This window comes from Phalacrocorax aristotelis, chromosome 5 (assembly GCF_949628215.1).
Source record: "Phalacrocorax aristotelis chromosome 5, bGulAri2.1, whole genome shotgun sequence".
Classification (NCBI taxonomy): Eukaryota; Metazoa; Chordata; class Aves; order Suliformes; family Phalacrocoracidae; genus Phalacrocorax; species Phalacrocorax aristotelis.
The window spans coordinates 49100763-49119134 of NC_134280.1; the positions used below are offsets into that span (position 1 = coordinate 49100763).

General features: G+C 44.1%; 1 protein-coding gene and 1 long non-coding RNA gene across 2 annotated transcripts in view; one reads left to right on the forward strand and one right to left on the reverse strand.

The window, feature by feature from the left end:
• Window positions 1–11479, reverse strand: part of LOC142057742 (uncharacterized) — a 26767-nt gene extending 15288 nt beyond the window's left edge. The window contains exon 1 of the long non-coding RNA XR_012660731.1: window positions 11337–11479. This is a non-coding gene — a long non-coding RNA (uncharacterized LOC142057742). The remainder of the gene's footprint in view (window positions 1–11336) is intronic.
• On the forward strand, window positions 10807–18126 carry COMMD9 (COMM domain containing 9). Its single transcript, XM_075094340.1, has 6 exons — window positions 10807–10936; window positions 11039–11164; window positions 11476–11615; window positions 12747–12781; window positions 16243–16346; window positions 17155–18126. The coding sequence occupies exons 1-6, from the start codon at window positions 10886–10888 to the stop codon at window positions 17293–17295; spliced, it is 597 nt and encodes a 198-aa protein (XP_074950441.1). The 5' UTR covers window positions 10807–10885; the 3' UTR covers window positions 17296–18126.
• Window positions 18127–18372: the final 246 nt, after the last annotated feature.

The window sequence follows — 18372 nt, forward strand, 5'->3', positions numbered from 1 at the left end:
CAGTTAACCAAAGAACTTCAGCATGTTTAAGCTTTCCCTTGCTGCCTTCGCCTCCATACTGTTGCTTGCTTAGTGTGGCAGTTGTCTTTGGTGGCTGAAAGGGAGAGCTGGGAGACCCTGCTGGCGTTGTCTCTGCTTCATTGTCTAGCCTCAGCATGGCTGAGTCATGCTGAGGGACACTGACATTCAAAGGAGAGAGGGGAGGAAAAAAATGTCCCCCTGAATGAGTTTTAAACTTTATATTTATCCTTTGCCAACTCTACAGCTTGTTTACTTTTTTGCTTTTATAAGAGAGATTAAATGTCTTGCTTTTGTCCCTGGTGGCTTGCTCCTTCTGTCTTGCCAGAACTATCTCTGCTATGGTGTCAGGGTTGCAAATACTTCAAGGAAAATGTTTCAAAGCATGCTCTAATTTGCTTTAAAAAAAGTGGATACAGTTCCATTGAATTGAGATATGTTACACAGAATTTTCTCACAGGATTTTTGTGAGCACCAGTGAATGGTTGTTACCTCTGGATGAGACCTTGGATAAAGAAAGTCGTATTGGTATTATGCTTAGGCTAAATGCTTTCTGCTGGAGAATACCTAGCTTCTTTTTGTCCCAATGACATTTTGCAGATTGCACACATTCATAATCTCATGAACTGGGGCAGTCTGACCTGTCTATCAAATTTTATAGGGACTGTCTTGCAGCAGAGGGGAAGAAAATTACCTTACATGAACTGTTAATGTGTGCTGCCTTCTTCACAACAGTGTTAGGCTGCTCACTTCCCAGTTTTAACACCGACAAGCATCCACAGACTTACACAGCGCACAATATCTGTTAGTGCAAAGCCTTACAGATCACATCTGTCAGCAGTGGTCTCACCCTCTGATTTGCAGTCCCATTTGAAGAGTCTCAGGTATCAGCAATTCAAACTGAAAAGGTGCTAGCTGCTTCAGCTGAGAGGCCAGGGAGGAAGGAATACTGTTATCTGAAAGATGATTGAGAACAGGCACTGAAGAGTACAAACCTGAGTATTAACCACAAGGTTTTGCTTCATTCTTTAAAAAATCATAACAATAAAAACCTGCCAGGATGACAGCTGTTTAGTGAGTAGGGATGGGGCCAAATGCCACATAAGTGCAAACAGGAAAAATCTTGATTCTACATTACCTGCATCTTATTTAGCCAGTGCAACAGACAACAGACTGACAATGCACAGGGTGCACAGCCATGTAGTCAGGCCAACATTGCTGATCATGCCCATGATGTACCCCAGATGGTCTTACCCTACTCTCATTCTCACAAAATTAATGGGTTTCACCAAGAGAAATAAATGGTGGAAATTTTAAGCCTAAAAGAGTCTAACACAGACAAGTCCTTAAGCCAAGGATTACCTGTCATGTCCCGTGATTGATACACAAACTTGCCCTAGCCGTGCAGACCAATCAATTGGTCTGAACTGCTGTGAAAAGAAGTATGTGTCAAAATGCTAAAAGCAAGAGGCTTGTTTTCATGCCTGCAAAGGTGTCTAAATCAATGCACATTCAAAGATTGCTGTCAAGTAGTCACATTTGTATAGCTTTTCAATAGTTTTTAACTGTTTGGTGCTTTATTTCAAAAAGACAAACACAGTGCTTGTCTAATGCTTTCTGTCTGTACATCTCAAACTTCTTCACAGAAGTAGATGTAAGTAACCTTGCCCATCTTTTATCTAGGAGAAATCTAAGGGCTTTGATGGGCAAGCTGTAACAAACCTTGCTTTAGCGTCCAGACAAATTATAACTCCAATTCTCCCTCCCTCTACAGGATACAGCTGTCTCCGCAGCAGGATTGCTAGAAGGGAAGGTATGCCTGATGCTTTAACATGCCAGTGTCATGTCTCCTGACTAACTGGCTGAAGAAAAAGATGCTTTGAAGCTAATGCATCAGCCTGCACCACAGTGGATGCTGCACAAGCAGGCTTTTCTCCTGCTGACTCTCCTGTGGCGTCGGTAAGTGCTGGCAGGCAGATTGGTGACCATTTGGGAATCTCGTACCCTGAAACTCCACAGGTCTTACCCACAGCCTGGCTGGGGCAGAGAGCTTTTGGTCACTACACAGTCTACATCCAGCTCGATCAACGTATACTTGATGTCGTATCTCTGCTGCATTAATTTAGGAGCTAAGTTCTGCATCTTCTAATTTGGAAAACTATCAGCAAATTTATTGCTAGGAATTTGCTTTTTCTTATGAGCCTTAGGATACTGTTGAAATTGTATCAGCTTCTCACCTTGTGGCATGAACATATGGAAGTAAAGGAAAGAGGTACAAGCAAAGCTTCCTGTTTATTATTTTTTTAAATGCAAGACAAGGACAAATTACTATTTCTTTTTTTGAAAACGGAAAAAAATCTGCTTTGATATTAAATGTTTTCACTCACAATGTGGAGAAATTTTAGAGTGAATTTTAAAATTACATTATTATTGTTACACTACAGGCATTTAGAATTCTTCCTAGTAGCTATTCCAAATAAAGACAGCACATTGTAAAATTGCTGGTACTGGGCAATTACAGTTCTCACATAGTGGATGCCAGATTTATTTCCAGTCTAAATTAAATATACCATAATGCTATAGTGTATTCAATCACAGTGCAATGAAAACACATAGGAATGTCATGGTTATTCTCCAAGCTCTCTAAAAATGAGTTCCTTCTCTATCTGCATTATAATATCAGTTTTAATTTATATATTATTTCTCGGCCCTACGGCTATGACTTCCCATTCTATTTACAAGTCCACAATATTAATGTTTTGCATTGTGAAAGATATCCCTCCATTTTAGAGGTATCAACAGGAAAAAGAGACAATAAATAGCCCCATGGTAGTAGGATTCCACCTCTAGTAAATAGGTATGTGAATAGCTACTTAGAAGTGAAGAATTGGTACTGTGCTATGCCGTAAATATTCTCAGCAGAAATCTCTGCGTGCAAGCTGTGTTGGTAACTATACATATCTCATTCCTAAAGTAGTAAATAGTTTTGTTCCTGTATGTATATATTTAAAACAAAAACTTTGATTTTTGACAGAATTTCCAGAAGTTTTCTGGTATGAAAAAAAAAAACCAAAAGGAAAAATGAAAAACATAGAGGCGTTTCCTTGCCTTTTTGTTTGTTTGTTTGTTTCCAGAATTGCCAGACATTTTCCATCTCTGTCCCCCCAGTGGTTTAACACCAAACATTGTAATGGATGAGCTCTTTCAGCATACAGCAGGAGAACTTCTGGCACAAGGATTTCTGCTGCTGGTTGTGCAATGCTATCTTATAAGTTTTGTATGCATTTTTCTTACCTTACCTAATAAGAAACAAAAAGAGAGAGAACACGAAGTTCCTAACTTCTAACTGGTAATCTTTTATAAGCAAGTCTCAAAGCACATAGACTACCCACTAGTAATTTTTTCCATTCTGGTATGAACTGTGAAAACCTTGGCTGTACCCATAACATAAATAATGAGAACCAATGTATTATTTTACATTTGGGGTATTTCACTTGTATTGCCTTCACTAGCAACCCTGAAAATAACCACTCATACCTGGAAAACACTACAGCAACACAGTGCTTTTTCCTTCTGTCCAGTTGTTATAGCTGGACAATATTGAGAAGATTTGTCCCCACAGCCCTTCTTCAGGACATTTGCATGTGGGATGTTTGAGTTATAAGTCCACATGACTCCTGGCTTACAGTGCTGGTATCTAACCACAGATACCTCATGTCTGGCACCTGCATTTAATAAGCACGAAAGCGCCAAAGGAGGCATCAGAAGCATCTGAAACAGATACCGTTTAGAAACAGAGCTTTATGGTCTAAAAGACTCTATACTTTTGAGATTGTGTTAAAGCAGCTAAATTAGCACAAAGGCTTTCTCACAGCATCTAGTAATTTTTTCAACTTCCATTAATCACTCATGTTTCTGAGCATCTTAACCAGCAAAACACTTTTCTTTTTATGCAGCTGGCTCTACTTCAAGAGTTTTGCCAGTAAAGCTAAACTGGTTAGAGAGCATTGTGTCTGCTTATATAGCCAACATTTTTATGCTGGCAACGTTTCACATTTCAAGCCAGTTCAATCTTCCTGGTTAAGACTATTATGGTTTCTCAAAGATCATCAGTACTTTTATGACTAATAAGTTGATAGGAATCTACATTTCCTATTGAAGTCAGAGGCTTTTTGCATCCTAATAAAGGATGAACTGGCAGTTGAAGCAGCCTGCATTTTACTCATTGTTCATTTTTTACTCCATCCATTTCACAAGCATTTTTCACCCACACTTTGAATGGAAAGCAAATCCATCTTGTTTGCTGCTTAGTTTCTACATTGGTCATCACCTCAAGGCCAATCAGGACATGCTTGCTTCTCGCTTTTTGAGTCAAGGTGCCAAGAAAATTGCTATTGTCTTATGCTCCTGGGCAGTTTTTAATCATATTTAAAATTGAAGGCCGCTCCCTTACTAGATATGGGAAGCGTCAGAATTGTCTACAAAGTTTTGTCAACACAGTGATGCTAGCTAGAAATAAGAAGAAAAAAAAATCATAGCTCTACTGGAAGCACCTCCAGCATGGATGAGAGTCTGCCCCCATCTGAGTGATGCAGGCAGCCCGCAGGCAGGTAACCCGTGGGCAGGAAAAACACCTCTGGCCTGGGTACTCTGCACCTCCCCTACAGAGTTCTGCCAACATACCTAAAAGAACCCATGTTTTGTAGCCTGAGGAGTAAAATCCTGGATTTTAAGCTTTTATGCTTGCTCATGAACAGCAGTCTCTCTCTGCCCTTAGGCACAAAAGCTGAGGAGGACTGTGGTAACCTCTAGTGACTGATGTCTATGTAGGTTAGGTGGAGCAGAGAGACCACGGCTGCTGGAAAGCTCATTTTAACTGGAGTGAAAGGATTGAGGACAAGAATGTGGAAGTTAGATTCACGCTAGTAAATTAAACATGCTCTGAAGTGTTTTCCAGCCCAGAAACCAATGTGCATAGAATTGCAGAATCATAGAAAGGTAGGGGTTGGAAGGGACCTCTGGAGATCACCTCATCCAGCCATGCTGCTTGAGCAGGGACACCTAGAGCAGGGGGCACAGGAATGCATCCAGGTGGGTTTTGAATGTCTCCATGGAAGGAGACTCCACAGCCTCCCTGGGCAGCCTGTGCCACTGCTCTGTCACCCTCACAGGAAAGAACTTTTTTCTCATATTGAGGTGGAACCTACTGTCTTCCAACTTGTGCCAGTGCCCCTTGTCCTGTCGCTGGGCACCACTGAAAAGAGTCCAGCCCCATCCTCCTGACACCTGCCCTTCAGATATTTATAAGTATTGATGAGATCCCCCTTTAGTCTTCTCTTCTCCAGGCTGAACAAACCCAGGTCTCTCAGCCTTTCCTTATAAGGGAGATGCTCCAGCCCCCTGATCATCTCGGTAGCTCTCCGCTGGACCTGCTCAAGCAGTTTCCTGTCCTTCTTAAACTGGGGGGCCCAGAACTGGACACAGTACATCAGACGGTTTGCAAGAGCTGCTCAGCTCTTGGCCTCTTGGCCAGGGTGGGCACATGCACACTGCTTGTTGGGGTTGCTTCCTAGTCCATGCCAACTCCTGACCCGTACCCTGGAGCTTCTTGGGAGAGTAAGTCAGTATGAGTGGAAACCATGCCAAGAACAGCACTGTCAATTTAACAGTAAAGGCCTCAGGAATGTTCTCTGTCACTGTTTAGTTTACTAGTGCCGATGCAGCCGGACATCTAGGGGGAAATTTGCCCTCCTGGTAAAATACCTAAGCATGATTCCTGGCAACAACAAGAAGAAACTTCTGCCCTAGCCCTGGCATGGAAAGACTGACTTATCCATTGAAACACAAGACAGTATAAATGGGACTTTAGAAAGCTGGAGACATTTCAGGAAAGTCCTGGTTGGAGAATATGACTCCAAGTACACAGCTAGTACTAGTAAACCCAGCCTTGCCTGCCTGCTCTGTGAAGATTTCTTTCCTATTATTTGCTCTTTGTTGCTACAGAAACACCATTAGAAAACAAATAATGCAAAAGTAACTGAAGAAAAGATGTCTCTCATACTTTATCTTGCTTGATCTCTAAACCAGGATCACCTAGTATGGAGTTCTTTTCTTCGGGGCAAAAGAACAGCTTCACTTTCCTTGCAGCAGAGTAATTGCACAAACAGAGTGCAGCCCTGCCTCACAGCAGAAAGCCCGTCAGGAAGAGACCACTGCTTTGCAACACATGCTCCAGTGAATACAGGCTACAATTCAGGGAAAAACTTAATAGTTCTTCCCATCAAATCCTTAAAATCCCAAGGATTTCTCTCCCAGGGATTCTCGAACAACCAAAGTGAGCCAGAACTGTGCGCTTCTTTCCCTGGAGTGTAAAATGTTACAGTTCTCCAGCCAAAAATTGTAGCGAAGCTACATTTATTCCTTTCCTTCTCAACAGAAAAAAAAAAGAAAGAAAAAAAAAAGGACTGCCTGGAATGGGTTTTGTCAAGTCATTTACTTGCTTTTTATGCTTATTTTTTTAACCTTGAATATATTAGGAACAGCAAGACTGACTTTTCCGCACAACACAGTCCCTCTCAGATACATTTATTTTGTGCTTTCACTTTAGTTCATGTAGTATAACAAAGATGACATTTTTGCAAAGTGTTTTTCTGTCACTGGAGTTATATAGCTATGTATAAAAACACAGAGTGTATTTTACACTGACTTACTGAAATTCTTCCATTCAGCTTTTCATCTCTTGATTTTTGCTTTGCGGTATCACAGCCTGTCATGATAGCCGACTTCTGTTGAAGATAAATACTTTGTATGTGAAATGCACACAGTTCTTTCAGTGCCTCATATATGAAGTAGACACAGTTCTTCCACTTGCCTCCCTCTCCTTTTTTTTCCCCCTTTTTTTGTTTTGTTAAAAAATAAAGCGTTGGCTGTCGCTCTCCGTCAAAAAAGGCAAGGGGCACACAGGCAACCTCCTGGTATTTTCCAGTAGGAAAAAGTTTAAATCACTCAGAGGCCAGCAGAGTGAGCTGTATATATACCTGACAACATGGGAATTCAACGTGGCTATTCCTTGCCAAGTACCAGTAGATACAGAAAACTAGGACTACTTGCTATTTTAAGTGAAAAGGCAAATGAAGATCTGTTCTCCTACTGCAGGCCACAGGAGGTCCCCAACTCCCAGGAGAAACCTCCCACCTAGCCCTCAGAAGTCAGCCCTTCTTACCTCACCTCTCTTCTCATTCAAGTGATTCCCAGCCAGGGTCCCTGATCCTCTCTCCCTGCATGAAATACCAATTCTGGAGGCTTTTTCATATGGCTGGGAGTAGAGGCCACAGATGAGAACAACAGACGGCAGGTAAGTATACATACCCGTACACACACGTCCCCATGTCCAGGAGATCCTGAATTTAGGAAGTTATGAATAGTATTTAAGAGCCTCATAGTCTGAAAACTTACCCAGAGTCCGAAGAGCTTACCCAGCTCCTTACTGGGTAATAGCACGTGCTATTGCCCACATGCTTTTTACATAGACATACCTGCACTACTTCGGGAAGGACAATTTGTGGATACCCCAGGCTGGCTCAACCAAGAGAGAGAGCCAAATCAGTCAGTACTATAGCTGTTTTACCCAGGCCTGGGTGCGGGCAAATTTGCCCAACTAGGAAGCAGAGTTCAGTCTTCAGACTGAACTACTGGACTAACAGCAGTTTAGCTCTTGAGATCCAAGCCAATTCCTGCACATAGTGCTGTGCAGGTCCATCTGCAGGCTCAGACCTCACAGCCGAGTCCCATTGGGTGATACAGACATGAAACCATAGAAAAAAAGGGCTGTGAGAAGACCTAAGGAAGTCATCCAATCCATCTCATTCCTCCTAAGTGATTTTTTTTCATAAAAGACATTCAGGAGAGAATTGCCTCTGGCACAGCAGATAATTGAACTGGTGTTTCTCAAAACTTCATGATAACCACACTGATCACAGGGCCAGCCTTCCTCACACCATGCAGTCTCACCATTCACCCCTTATAATCTGATTTTGGAGGTCTGGACTTGAAGACAGCTACAGACAGTACCAAAGAGAAGGAAAGAAAAAGAATCTATTCACCCTCAGATAAAGCATTTTACTAAGCACTTCTCTTGGCATCTGACCATGAGCTACAAACTGCATTTCAATTTTGATATTAAATCAAAGCTGTCATTATTTCCTCATAATTAGAAGGCTCCCAGAGTGAGGAAACAGCAACAATAGTAGGTGGACTGGAGAGCAAATTCAGTATGATGCCAGTTGTGCTTACTGGCAGACAGCATCTTTGTTTTGAGTATGTGACTCAGGTAAATATTCTCTCTTGCCACATACTCCTGTGATAGCAATGACAGTTATCTACCTCTCCCCCGCCCTTTGCATCTCTCCACCCACATGTCTGACAAAGTTATTCTGTACAATTAAGTCCTTAACCCAGGCATGGATCAATCTGATTTTGCACATGCCTTGTAAAGACATTGCTTTAGAAAAGCCCTGAGAAAAAAGTGACCCTCTTCCCCAGTTGGATATGGCATTTCAGGAGTTTTACTGCTTAGAAAAATTCTACTTACCTCTGACTGTAGAAAGTGCTAGTTTTATTGGTTTGGGAATAAGACAAGCAGGCAGCTTATGAGATCAATGATACAATTACAATATTAAGTGATATCCTGTGAACAAGCCCTACGCTTCCTTTAGGCTTACTTGTCCAGATTGTAACACCGTGTTGTTTTGTCATACTGCCTTTATTCTGTTTATCCTTTAACAACCTCTAAGCTTACTGCTGATGTTAATGAATGCCCACAGGATTCCAGTCTCATAGCTATTAAACCCTGACCTCTAACCGCTACTCCCCATTTTATATTTTTCCTCTGGGATGCTATTGTTTACCCCACTAACTTTGCAAACCTTTCATTTTGCAAACAAAAATTAGGATCCCACTTTCCTTCCCTTTACCTTCTGGTCTATTCCAGCAGGTAGTTTAAAGATACTGCCATATTTGTGTAGGTGGAGAATGATCGCTGTGGCACCAGTAGAAAAGAGACCATACCGAATCTTTCAGATACTTCCTCTCAGGAAGGAATAGACAATCACAGAATCATAGAATCCATTAAGGTTGGAAAAGACCTCTAAGATCATCAAGCCCAACCGCCAACCCAACACCACCATGCCTCCTAAACCATGTCCCTAAGTACCATGCCTACATGTTTTCTGAACACCTCCAGGGATGGTGACTCCACCACCTCTCTGGGCAGCCTGTTCCAATACTTGACAACTCTTTCAGAAAGAAATATCATAATCTCCAACCTAAACATCCCCTGGCACAACTTGAGGCTGTTTCCTCTTCTCTTATTGCTTGTCACTTGGGAGAAAAGACCAACCCCCACCTCACTACAACCTCCTGTAAGGTAGTTGTAAAGAGCAATAAGGACTCCCCTCAGCCTCCTCTTCTCCAGATTAAACAACCCCAGCTCCCTCAGCTGCTCCTCATAAGACTTGTGCTTTAGACCCTTGCCCAGCTTCATTGCCCTTCTCTGGACACACTCCAGCACCTCAATGTCCTTTCTGTACTGAGGGGCCCAAAACTGAACACAGTAATGGAGCTGTGGCCTCACCAGTGCCGAGTACAGGGACATGATCACTTCCCTACCCCTGCTGGCCACGCTATTCCTGATACAAGCCCGGATGCTGTTGGCCTTGGCCACCTGGGCATACGGGTGCCTCATGTTCAGCTGGCTATTGACCGACACCCACAGATCCTTCTCTGCTAGGCAGCTTTCCAGCCCTGTTCCCCAAGTCTGTAGCATTGCATGGGTTTGTTTGACCCAAGAGCAGGACCCAGCACTTGGCCTTGTTAAGCCTTATATAGTTGACCTCGGCCCATTGATCCAGCCTGTCCAGATCCCTCTGCAGAGCCTTCCTACCCTCGAGCAGATCAACACTCCCGCCCGACTTGGTGTCATCTGCAAACTTACTGAGGGTGGTCTAAGTCCCCTCATCCATTTATCATTGGTAAAGGTATTAAACAAGACTGGCCCCAATGTTGTCTGTGTAGCTCATTTTCCTTTTCTGATCATAGTATTGAGTTGTCTAGTACAGTCACCTGGATAAACAATTGCTGTCTGCAAGATCAGTCCTGCCACCTAAACTCAGCAGCACGCCAGCTCTCCCAGGAAGGGCCTACCATGAAGATGACTCCACATGGCAGACCCTCAGCTTTATTTAACGTGGTGCCTGTACCAGGTTAGATTTGTTGGTAAGACAGTGCCAGATAAAGCAGCACAAATACATGGCAGCTCTCCAAACTGATCAATCATACTAATTTCAGGAGGCCACAGATGGTAAACTCATACCACAAAATAGTTCCCCCAGAGCCTTGTTTCCTGTTGCTCATGAAAAATGGTGGAAAATAAAATCTCTCCCTTCTCCCTTTGGATTCTCTGTCCTTTGAAGGTCTCCCAGCATGAGAGAAGTAAACCAGTTCCTTTGCAAGAGGAGGACCTTTCCCCTGCCAAGCTTCTGAAGCCTAATGCATACAGTATTTACATATTTGCATTTCTTACGGAGTGTTATTCCGCTTACAGAACAATGCACATAGAAATGAGGATGGGGATACTGCCACAGCCCTCACGGGCTCCAGCCGCAGGCCCCGCTCGCGCGGAGCACGAGCCCCCAAGGTGGCGCCGGGGTCTGGCACGGCAATAACGCCAGAAAATCCCCCGCCGCGGCGCGACTGCAGCGCCCGGCCGCGCCGCCCTCCGCCCCTTCCCCGCCCGCCTCAGCTGACAGCGCCAAGATGGCGGCGGCGCCGCAGGGGAAGCCGGGCGCCCGACTCAGCTGACAGCGCCAAGATGGCGGCGGTGCAGGAGGGCGAGTTCGCCGCCCTGCAGAGCCTGCTGAAGGTAAGCGGTGCTGGGGGACGGGGCGCCCGGCCCGGCCCGGCGCGGCGGAGGCGGCTGCCTCTCCCGGGCAGCGGCTGAGCGCCCCGCTTTCCTCCCCGCCAGGCGCCGTCGAGGGACGCCGTGCGGCAGCTGTGCCAGGAGTGTTTCTCCAGCTCGCCCGCCGGCCTGGGCCCGCTGGCGCAGCGCGCCTGCCCCGGCCTTGCCGCCAGCCCCGAGGAAGCAGAGCAGGTAGGGCCGGACGGGAGAGCCACCGGCGCGGCGCGGAGCCTGCGGGAGGACGGGACCCGGCCTCAATAAAAGCGATCCGCTCCCGGAGGCACGCCCCGAAGGGGCCTCACGGGGAGGCAAAAGGGAAGGGCGGGAGGCGTGCTAGGGGACAGTGAGGACCTCAGCTCCTGACCTGTTATGGCAGTACTTGGATGTCCAAGGTGGTGTTGGTCTCACTGCAGAAGCCGTGTCTCCACTGGCTGCTGAAGGCCTGTCCCATACTGTATATAATGCTTTTCGACCCAGCAGAGTTCTTTCTCCTCTTCCTACAGCTGGTATCTGCTTTGCACAACCTCACCCGGCACGTCGTATACCACAGCCTGACAAGGGCAGAAGATATCCTCTCTCTCTTTCCAGAAAACTTCCACCAAAATCTGAAAAACCTTTTGACTAAGATAATCTTGGAGAATATGTGAGTGCTGCCCACCTGCCATTTACTTTCAGCTTTAAAGTTAGAATCATAGAATGTCTTGAGTTGGAAGGGAACCACAAGGATCATCAAGTCCAACTCCTGTCCCTACACAAGGACAACCCCAAATTCACACCATGTCTCTGAGGGCGTTGTCCAAGTGCTTGTTGGATATCATCGGGCTTGGCACCTTGACTGCCTCCCTGGGGAGCCTGTTCCAGTGCTTCACCACCCTCTGGGTGAAGCACCTTTTCCTAATATCCAGCCTAAACCTCCCCTGGCACATCTTCCTGCCATTCCCTCGGGTCCTGTCACTGGTCACCAGAGAGGAGAGATCAGTGCCTGTGCCTGCCCCTCCTCTTCGCCTGAAGTTAAAGGCTATGTATCTGGTTTGATATGTGGATAGCTGTCAGCATGCAAAGCCTTGTTTCAATGAATTTTGTGCATGACTTCAACATAATCACACAGGCTGGGATGAGCAGAGTTGAATGAAATATGTCATGAGTGTAATGGCAAACAAAACACAGCCATAGGCATGGGGCGTTCTCCCAAGATTTTTGGAATGGGTATTGGCCTTATTCACATTACGCAAAGTCCCTTTTGTCCCAACAACTCACCTGTGTGGTGGAAAAGTGCTACAGATGATGATAAAACTTAGAGGGCTAGATTTCAGCACTTCAAAATCCGATTGGGAAGCATCTAGATGCCTGGCAACTACCACCTTGGCTTAGGTGTAGAGGCACTGTATGCAGTAGAGGATGCACGAGGTGGTGGCAGGGGATGGCAGTTCCACGTGCTTGTACATCTCACTGCTTAGTAGCCTGTTGCTTTGATAAAACCAGGGAGAAAGGTACATGCCAAAGTGAGCCACACCTATAGAAGAACCAGTAGCTGGTGACCAGTTTGTGTACCATTGCCCAGCTGTGACAGCCTTTCCTCTGCACTCAGCAGCATAAGCAGCCTCTCTCCCCTGCTTACTGCTGCAGCCCTGCTGACCCTTCTGTAAGGGATAAGCCACTGTGAATGCTTTCCCTACCTTTTTTCTTTTTCCCTTGTGTTTTTTTGGTGGTGTTGGTTTTTTTTTTTTCCCCAAAGCACTGCTGATATTGTATTTTCTTCTCTACTTTTTTACAGCCCTGCTTGGAGGAATGAAGCACAAGCAAATCAGAGTAAGTGGTAGTTCACATCTTGATGCAGTTAATGTTTCCTGAGCTCACTGGAGCTTGGAGTTTAGAACAGTGCATTGCAAAGTGTTTTTGTAATGTAGCACAGGGATTCCTCCGTTTACCTTAGATGAAGCTGTATGATTGTGGCATCACAGAGCTTAGCAGAGGCCAACAAGCTTGTATTCAGATCTGCGCTGCTGTGCTAAATTGGTTCCAGTCCTCAAGCAATTCCATTTAACGCTCAGTCTGTTTCTGCTTGCACAGTGCGGTCTATGGCAAGTATTTGCAAAACTTTTCAAAGTAAAGTGGTGTGATCTCCCCATTCAGATCATTAAGCGATGTCTGTATTCAATAACTGTGCACTGTAAAGGATATGTCTATACTGGGGAATACCTCATCGTTGCAAGTCTAGTCAATTCTATGCATTATTTCTTTTCCACACATAAGGAAGTACACTGCATATATTCATAACTTTGCTTTTTCTTCACCTTGTGAAACAGCGCTGTAATTAAGGAACGCAAACTTTAATATACAAACATTCATCATGTAGAATGAGTTACGTCCCAGTTACGTGTTCCATGCAGGTACAACACTTTGTTTTCTCTCCAAGAGGTTTTCTTTACACTTAGCACTTAGAGGCTCACAAATGAGAACTGATACATGAGTACTTTGAGGTCTGCATGGATCCTCTTTACCCTTTTCTTTGCCTCCAAAGGAGATAACGTCCAACAGTTAAATGGTATGGCAAGACCTGGAAATACACTGTCCCTCTAAGTTCTAATGGAGTATAAATAGGGAGAGGGAAGAAACTGTTGCGTAATGCTAATACATTAAATGCAGCAGTTGCTTACACTAAACAATGTTCTAGTGTTACCAAGAAACATAACGCTTTTTCCTGTATCCATAACACTATCATACATTAGAGGAAATGAGATCAGGCATGACACACCAGCATGACATGCTAGCTAGGTCTTCATAATGCAGAAGCAAGGCTGGGCCCGTGGCTCTTGGAGCACCACCCAGGAGCTGTGCTCTGATGCTTGTGTCCTTGTATTCATTACAAGAATATTTTATCCTGTTGGAAGAAGATTGTCTTTTAGGAAATGGTGAATTATTTTCGTATCATATTAATGAAATGTCTGGCATATATTATATAAGGACCAAGGCATTGATTTAAAGAACAGACATTCCAACTGATTGATCTATGTTAACATAAAAACGTGGATGGTTTCCTGCCCCTCCCAAGCCACCAGCAATCAATCTTTGCAAATTAACATACAAGGCTAAACAGATGCATGTTGTTGCAAGTGCTGCCAAGTGCTGGCCCTGCCATACAGTGAACTGGAATTTGTCCCAAAAGCCGGAGCAAGGCAGCCAGCTCTGCACTGCCCCCTGGAGCTCTGCTCAGGGGAGCAGGAGGACGAGGGAGAGCCTTTCACCAGAGAGAAATAGAAATTTCTGTAACCACTGTTAGGAAGCAACTTGAGCATCTGGAGTCAGGAGGAAGGCTAGCGATCAACCATTGGGGAGGAAACTAGGCATCTTATGATAGGCAGAATCCAGACAGGCTGCAATTGCCTATTGAGAAGGCTCTTTCCTTAGCACTCAACAGAGATTCAGTTCTTTGCCTCTTCATCCTTCTCTGGTACCCTTCAATGGATGTCAAATAACTGGTGACCACCAGGTCTGATGAGGCTTCACAAGGACACTCAAACCTACCAAGCACCACAGCTGAGATTTTAAATTGAGTTTGAGAATAAATGGTCACCTCCCTGCAGGTCTTTTACAGGGTTGGTCCTATGTTTTATTTGGACATCTTTGAAAATCCCTAGTCATAAACAGGAACAATGTTTCTCCAGGCACCTTGTAGCCATTTATTCTGACATAGATACAGCAGTTAAGCCTCTTAGCTGCAAATGTTCTGTTCAAACTGAAAGGGTTTGTCTTTGTTTCCATGTACTTGGTGTGGACTTGCTTCTAGTGAGAACTTACTGTTTTTCCCAGGAAACGGTGGTGCACTTTTGAACATAGTAAGTACAGCTCAGCTCTTACCAGAAAATGGAGTTGAAAAAGGCGCAAGTGGTGGTCTGAGTCTTATAAATGTGGCAGTACCAAAGTGGAAATGACTTTAAGTATGCCCTGTAAAACTGCACCTTACAACTTGATTTCTTTAAATATATTTTAGACAAGGAATTTACCGTACAGACATTTTCCAAATTTCTGGATTCTGGTGGAAAATTGCACTTTACCACTGGGCAGTCAAGGGTTCAAACTACTCCTTTTAACACTTGCTGTTGTTCCTGATTGGATAAATAATTATGCTTTCCTCTGGTTTGCAGTTTGTGTGAGAAAACACTTGTAAATCTGAGATGAAAACGTCAATACTCTTTCTTTTTCTGGGCTAAAATGTATTTTGTTTAATAAAAATAGGAAACTTTGTTTTGTTCAAACAATGGGGAAAGATATCTGCATGCCGCTCGTCTAAATATCTGCTTCAGTTTTGCTTGAATATATTCTTCAAACGTTCCTTATATTTATTACTGGCAGCTGAAAGATGCTGTTGAAAAACATTATGCTCCCAGGAACTGTCAAAGACCACTCGCAGCAAACCTGTTGGTGCCAGAGTCTTTTTAGAAGAACCTTAATCTCAGCTTTTATGCCAGTTTGTGTGGTGCTTAGGGACTCTTTGGGGTTCATAGTGCAGCGAGCTCCATTAAGTACACACCATCATGAGATAACATCCCCATCTCCTCTCTGCCAGAGATAGCTGCACAAATTTCTTGGCAGGGCAGCCAAGTCAGACCTGTCCTCCTCTCCTTGGAAGACTCATGGGGTCTCCAGCCCTGAACTACTGATGTCAGAATTGCACCAGACTAGGCTGTTGAATCAGTTCTGTTAGGCTACGTCTAATTAGGATTTCTTCAATATTTTCAGCAAATTGGCAGGATGCATGGAGGTTGCAGTTTACCAAGATATATATGCTGCACTGCAGGATGCTTTGGATCACAGGTTGGGGAGCTTGAAATAACTCATTTTATACTGCTGGATTTTAAGAGCATTGCTGTGTGCTTTCTTACTGGTTACAACAGCAATAAGCGTATAGGTCCCAGAGCAACTCATGATGAAATACTAGTTGAGTGTTGCAGGCAGCAAGGCAGGGGATGAAGAGGTGAAGAAGAAATCTTACTGCTCCCCTTCTCCCAACTGCTTTGTGAATTTATCTCTGCTTGTCTTGCATGTGATGATGGGAGAACCCTGTTTGTCCTTCCAGTGTCATGAGGAGGCCTTCAGAGACTGGCTTATTGTAGAGTAAAACTGATGTGTAACTGTGTAGTAGCACTAAAGTTGTACACTTCCCAGGGCCAGAAGTGGAGAAGCACATGTGGGGTGGTAGTCCCAGGTTCCAGAGTCTGGTGTCATGATGTCCTGCTGGGCCTAACAGACCCATTTTTTTAACCCTTCAGTCTCCCTGCCTCGGCTGGTCGACATGGACTGGAGAGTGGACATCAAGACATCTTCAGACAGCATCAGCAGAATGGCCGTCCCTACTTGCCTGCTTCAGTTAAAGGTAACGTGGCTGTAAAAGTCAAAATAATCAAGTGGTAGTGCAAAACAGTTCACATAAGCATCTGGTGCTTGCCTTTGGCCTCGTGGGCAGTTAACACTTTCTCAGAGATTGTCTTTGAAATACCACAGAGCCTGGGAATAATGTCTCTGATGAAAGCCCTCCTTTTCTTGCAAAGGAGAGTTTTCTTCGCATGCAGATGTGAGGAGGGAGCATATTTGTTCCTGGTCACCATTGCTCTCTGCAGAAAGAAAATAAAATATGAAGTGATCACCCTTTAATTCTAAGCCACTCATCAGCCTGTCTAGCTGACTGCATTAGTTGGGAAATGACTTTTGATGACTAATAACTTCCTTCACTGGCCACATCTATCATTTGGGGAGTATAGCTAAACTTACTGCTTATATTCTGCAGAGTTTTGGATCCTCCCCAACCAGTAGAAATGGGATGGGATGGGTTGGTTTCAGAGCAGGAGAAAAATCTAATTTCTGTTTGTGGGATGGGGTTAAGTATCCTGTGCGGTATCTGCTAAGGTGCTTTTGATATGGATGTGGCTTCCTGCCACAAGTCTCTTCAGAATTTCCCTGTACTCACGGCAGTATATGCTTGCTTGCGCTTTGTCAATGGCAGCATACTTCACTATTGAGGCACATGGCTTAGAAAATGTGTCATGGTTCTTCAGGATGGAGCTGCATATGAAATTTAAAGCATTTTTCTTAACCTGTATGTTAAACACTGACTTCCATAGTGGCAGTTGAAAAACACGCAACTGAGTTATTCATACAGCTAACGTCTGCATTCCTGTTTTCAGATTCAGGAAGATGTTGCCTTATGTGGACACAGTCCTGTTGTTTCTGCGCTGACTGTGGAACTGAGCAAAGAAACCCTGGACACTATGTTAGAAGGTCTAGGAAGGATCCGGGACCAACTTTCTGCCATTGCAAACAAATGAATACTCAAGGGCATGGATTCCAGCAGCGAGGAAGGGAAGTACTCTACCTACAGCTCTCAGAAGTTGCAGCCTAGTGTAACATGTTTTCTGTTTTAACAAAACAAACTTAAAGAGATTTCTTTATTGAGTTAATAAGACAGCTTTTCAAAAGCTAACACTTAAACATTCCTTTGGTCTGATGCCAAAAAGTGTATTCCTAATACGTTGTTGAACAAAAGCTGGCCTCTATTTCAGAAAAGGATGTGAGGGCTCATAGGTTGGCTTAATCACAAGGGTCATAACCGGAAATGGCAAATAGCTGTGGCCAATGAAGCAAGTGCTGTCTCTCTGCCCTGAAATTAGGATCTAAAAGACTCAAGTTGGTTAACAGGCTGCCTTCCAGCATTAGCAGACAAGGAAGGTGCTGCTTTTGGGAATGTGCATGTACTGAGGTGCATGCTGGATGCAGCACTCACTCCCTCTCGATGAAGCACAGCCATGCTGCAGATTATTATTACAGAGTGATGATTTGAAATGGGGCAATTATGCTACAACACGTTCCTTTCTGATCAGCTTCATAGCACCGTTTGCAAAATTACTAGACTGACCATCTTTAGCAGCAAGTAATTTGCTCCTCCTGTTTGAGAAGAAAAAACGAGTTCAGGTAGTTCATGTTTGGGTTTATTGGACTCAGCTTTGCCTTTGCTGCACTAGAAACAGACTGTGAAAGAATTGATGGCCATTGCCTGTACTGTAGGAAACCCTTCTGTGGCAATATGTGCCTACACATCCCCAGAGTGTTCTGTTGTTTCTTTGTATAAATCTTCACATAATTAAAAATTGAACTGCTAATTGATTTTTTTTGTGAATCCTTTTCAGCCTAGAAGAGATGTTGTCCTGAGTTACCTCAGCTTCTTTGTGATGCTGCCTTGTTTCTAGGCTGGTTTAATGGCTGTTCATGTTTGCTGCTGAAGAGGGATCTTTTGGTTCCTGTTCAAGTAAATTAATCTTGTAAATTGTCTTCTCTTCATTATAATATGGTTTCAGGGCACCTTCTTCCATGGGCACCACCTGTAACATTGCAGAGAAACTGATGAC

What these genes read in the sequence shown, in the direction of transcription:
- COMMD9 (XM_075094340.1), top strand. Translation starts at nt 10,886, where the DNA reads ATGGCGGCGGTGCAGGAGGGCGAGTTCGCCGCCCTGCAGAGCCTGCTG. An exon ending in GCCCCGAGGAAGCAGAGCAG is followed by an intron (nt 11,165 to 11,475) that starts GTAGGGCCGGAC and finishes CTCTTCCTACAG; the next exon opens with CTGGTATCTGCTTTGCACAA. An exon ending in AAGATAATCTTGGAGAATAT is followed by an intron (nt 11,616 to 12,746) that starts GTGAGTGCTGCC and finishes ACTTTTTTACAG; the next exon opens with CCCTGCTTGGAGGAATGAAG.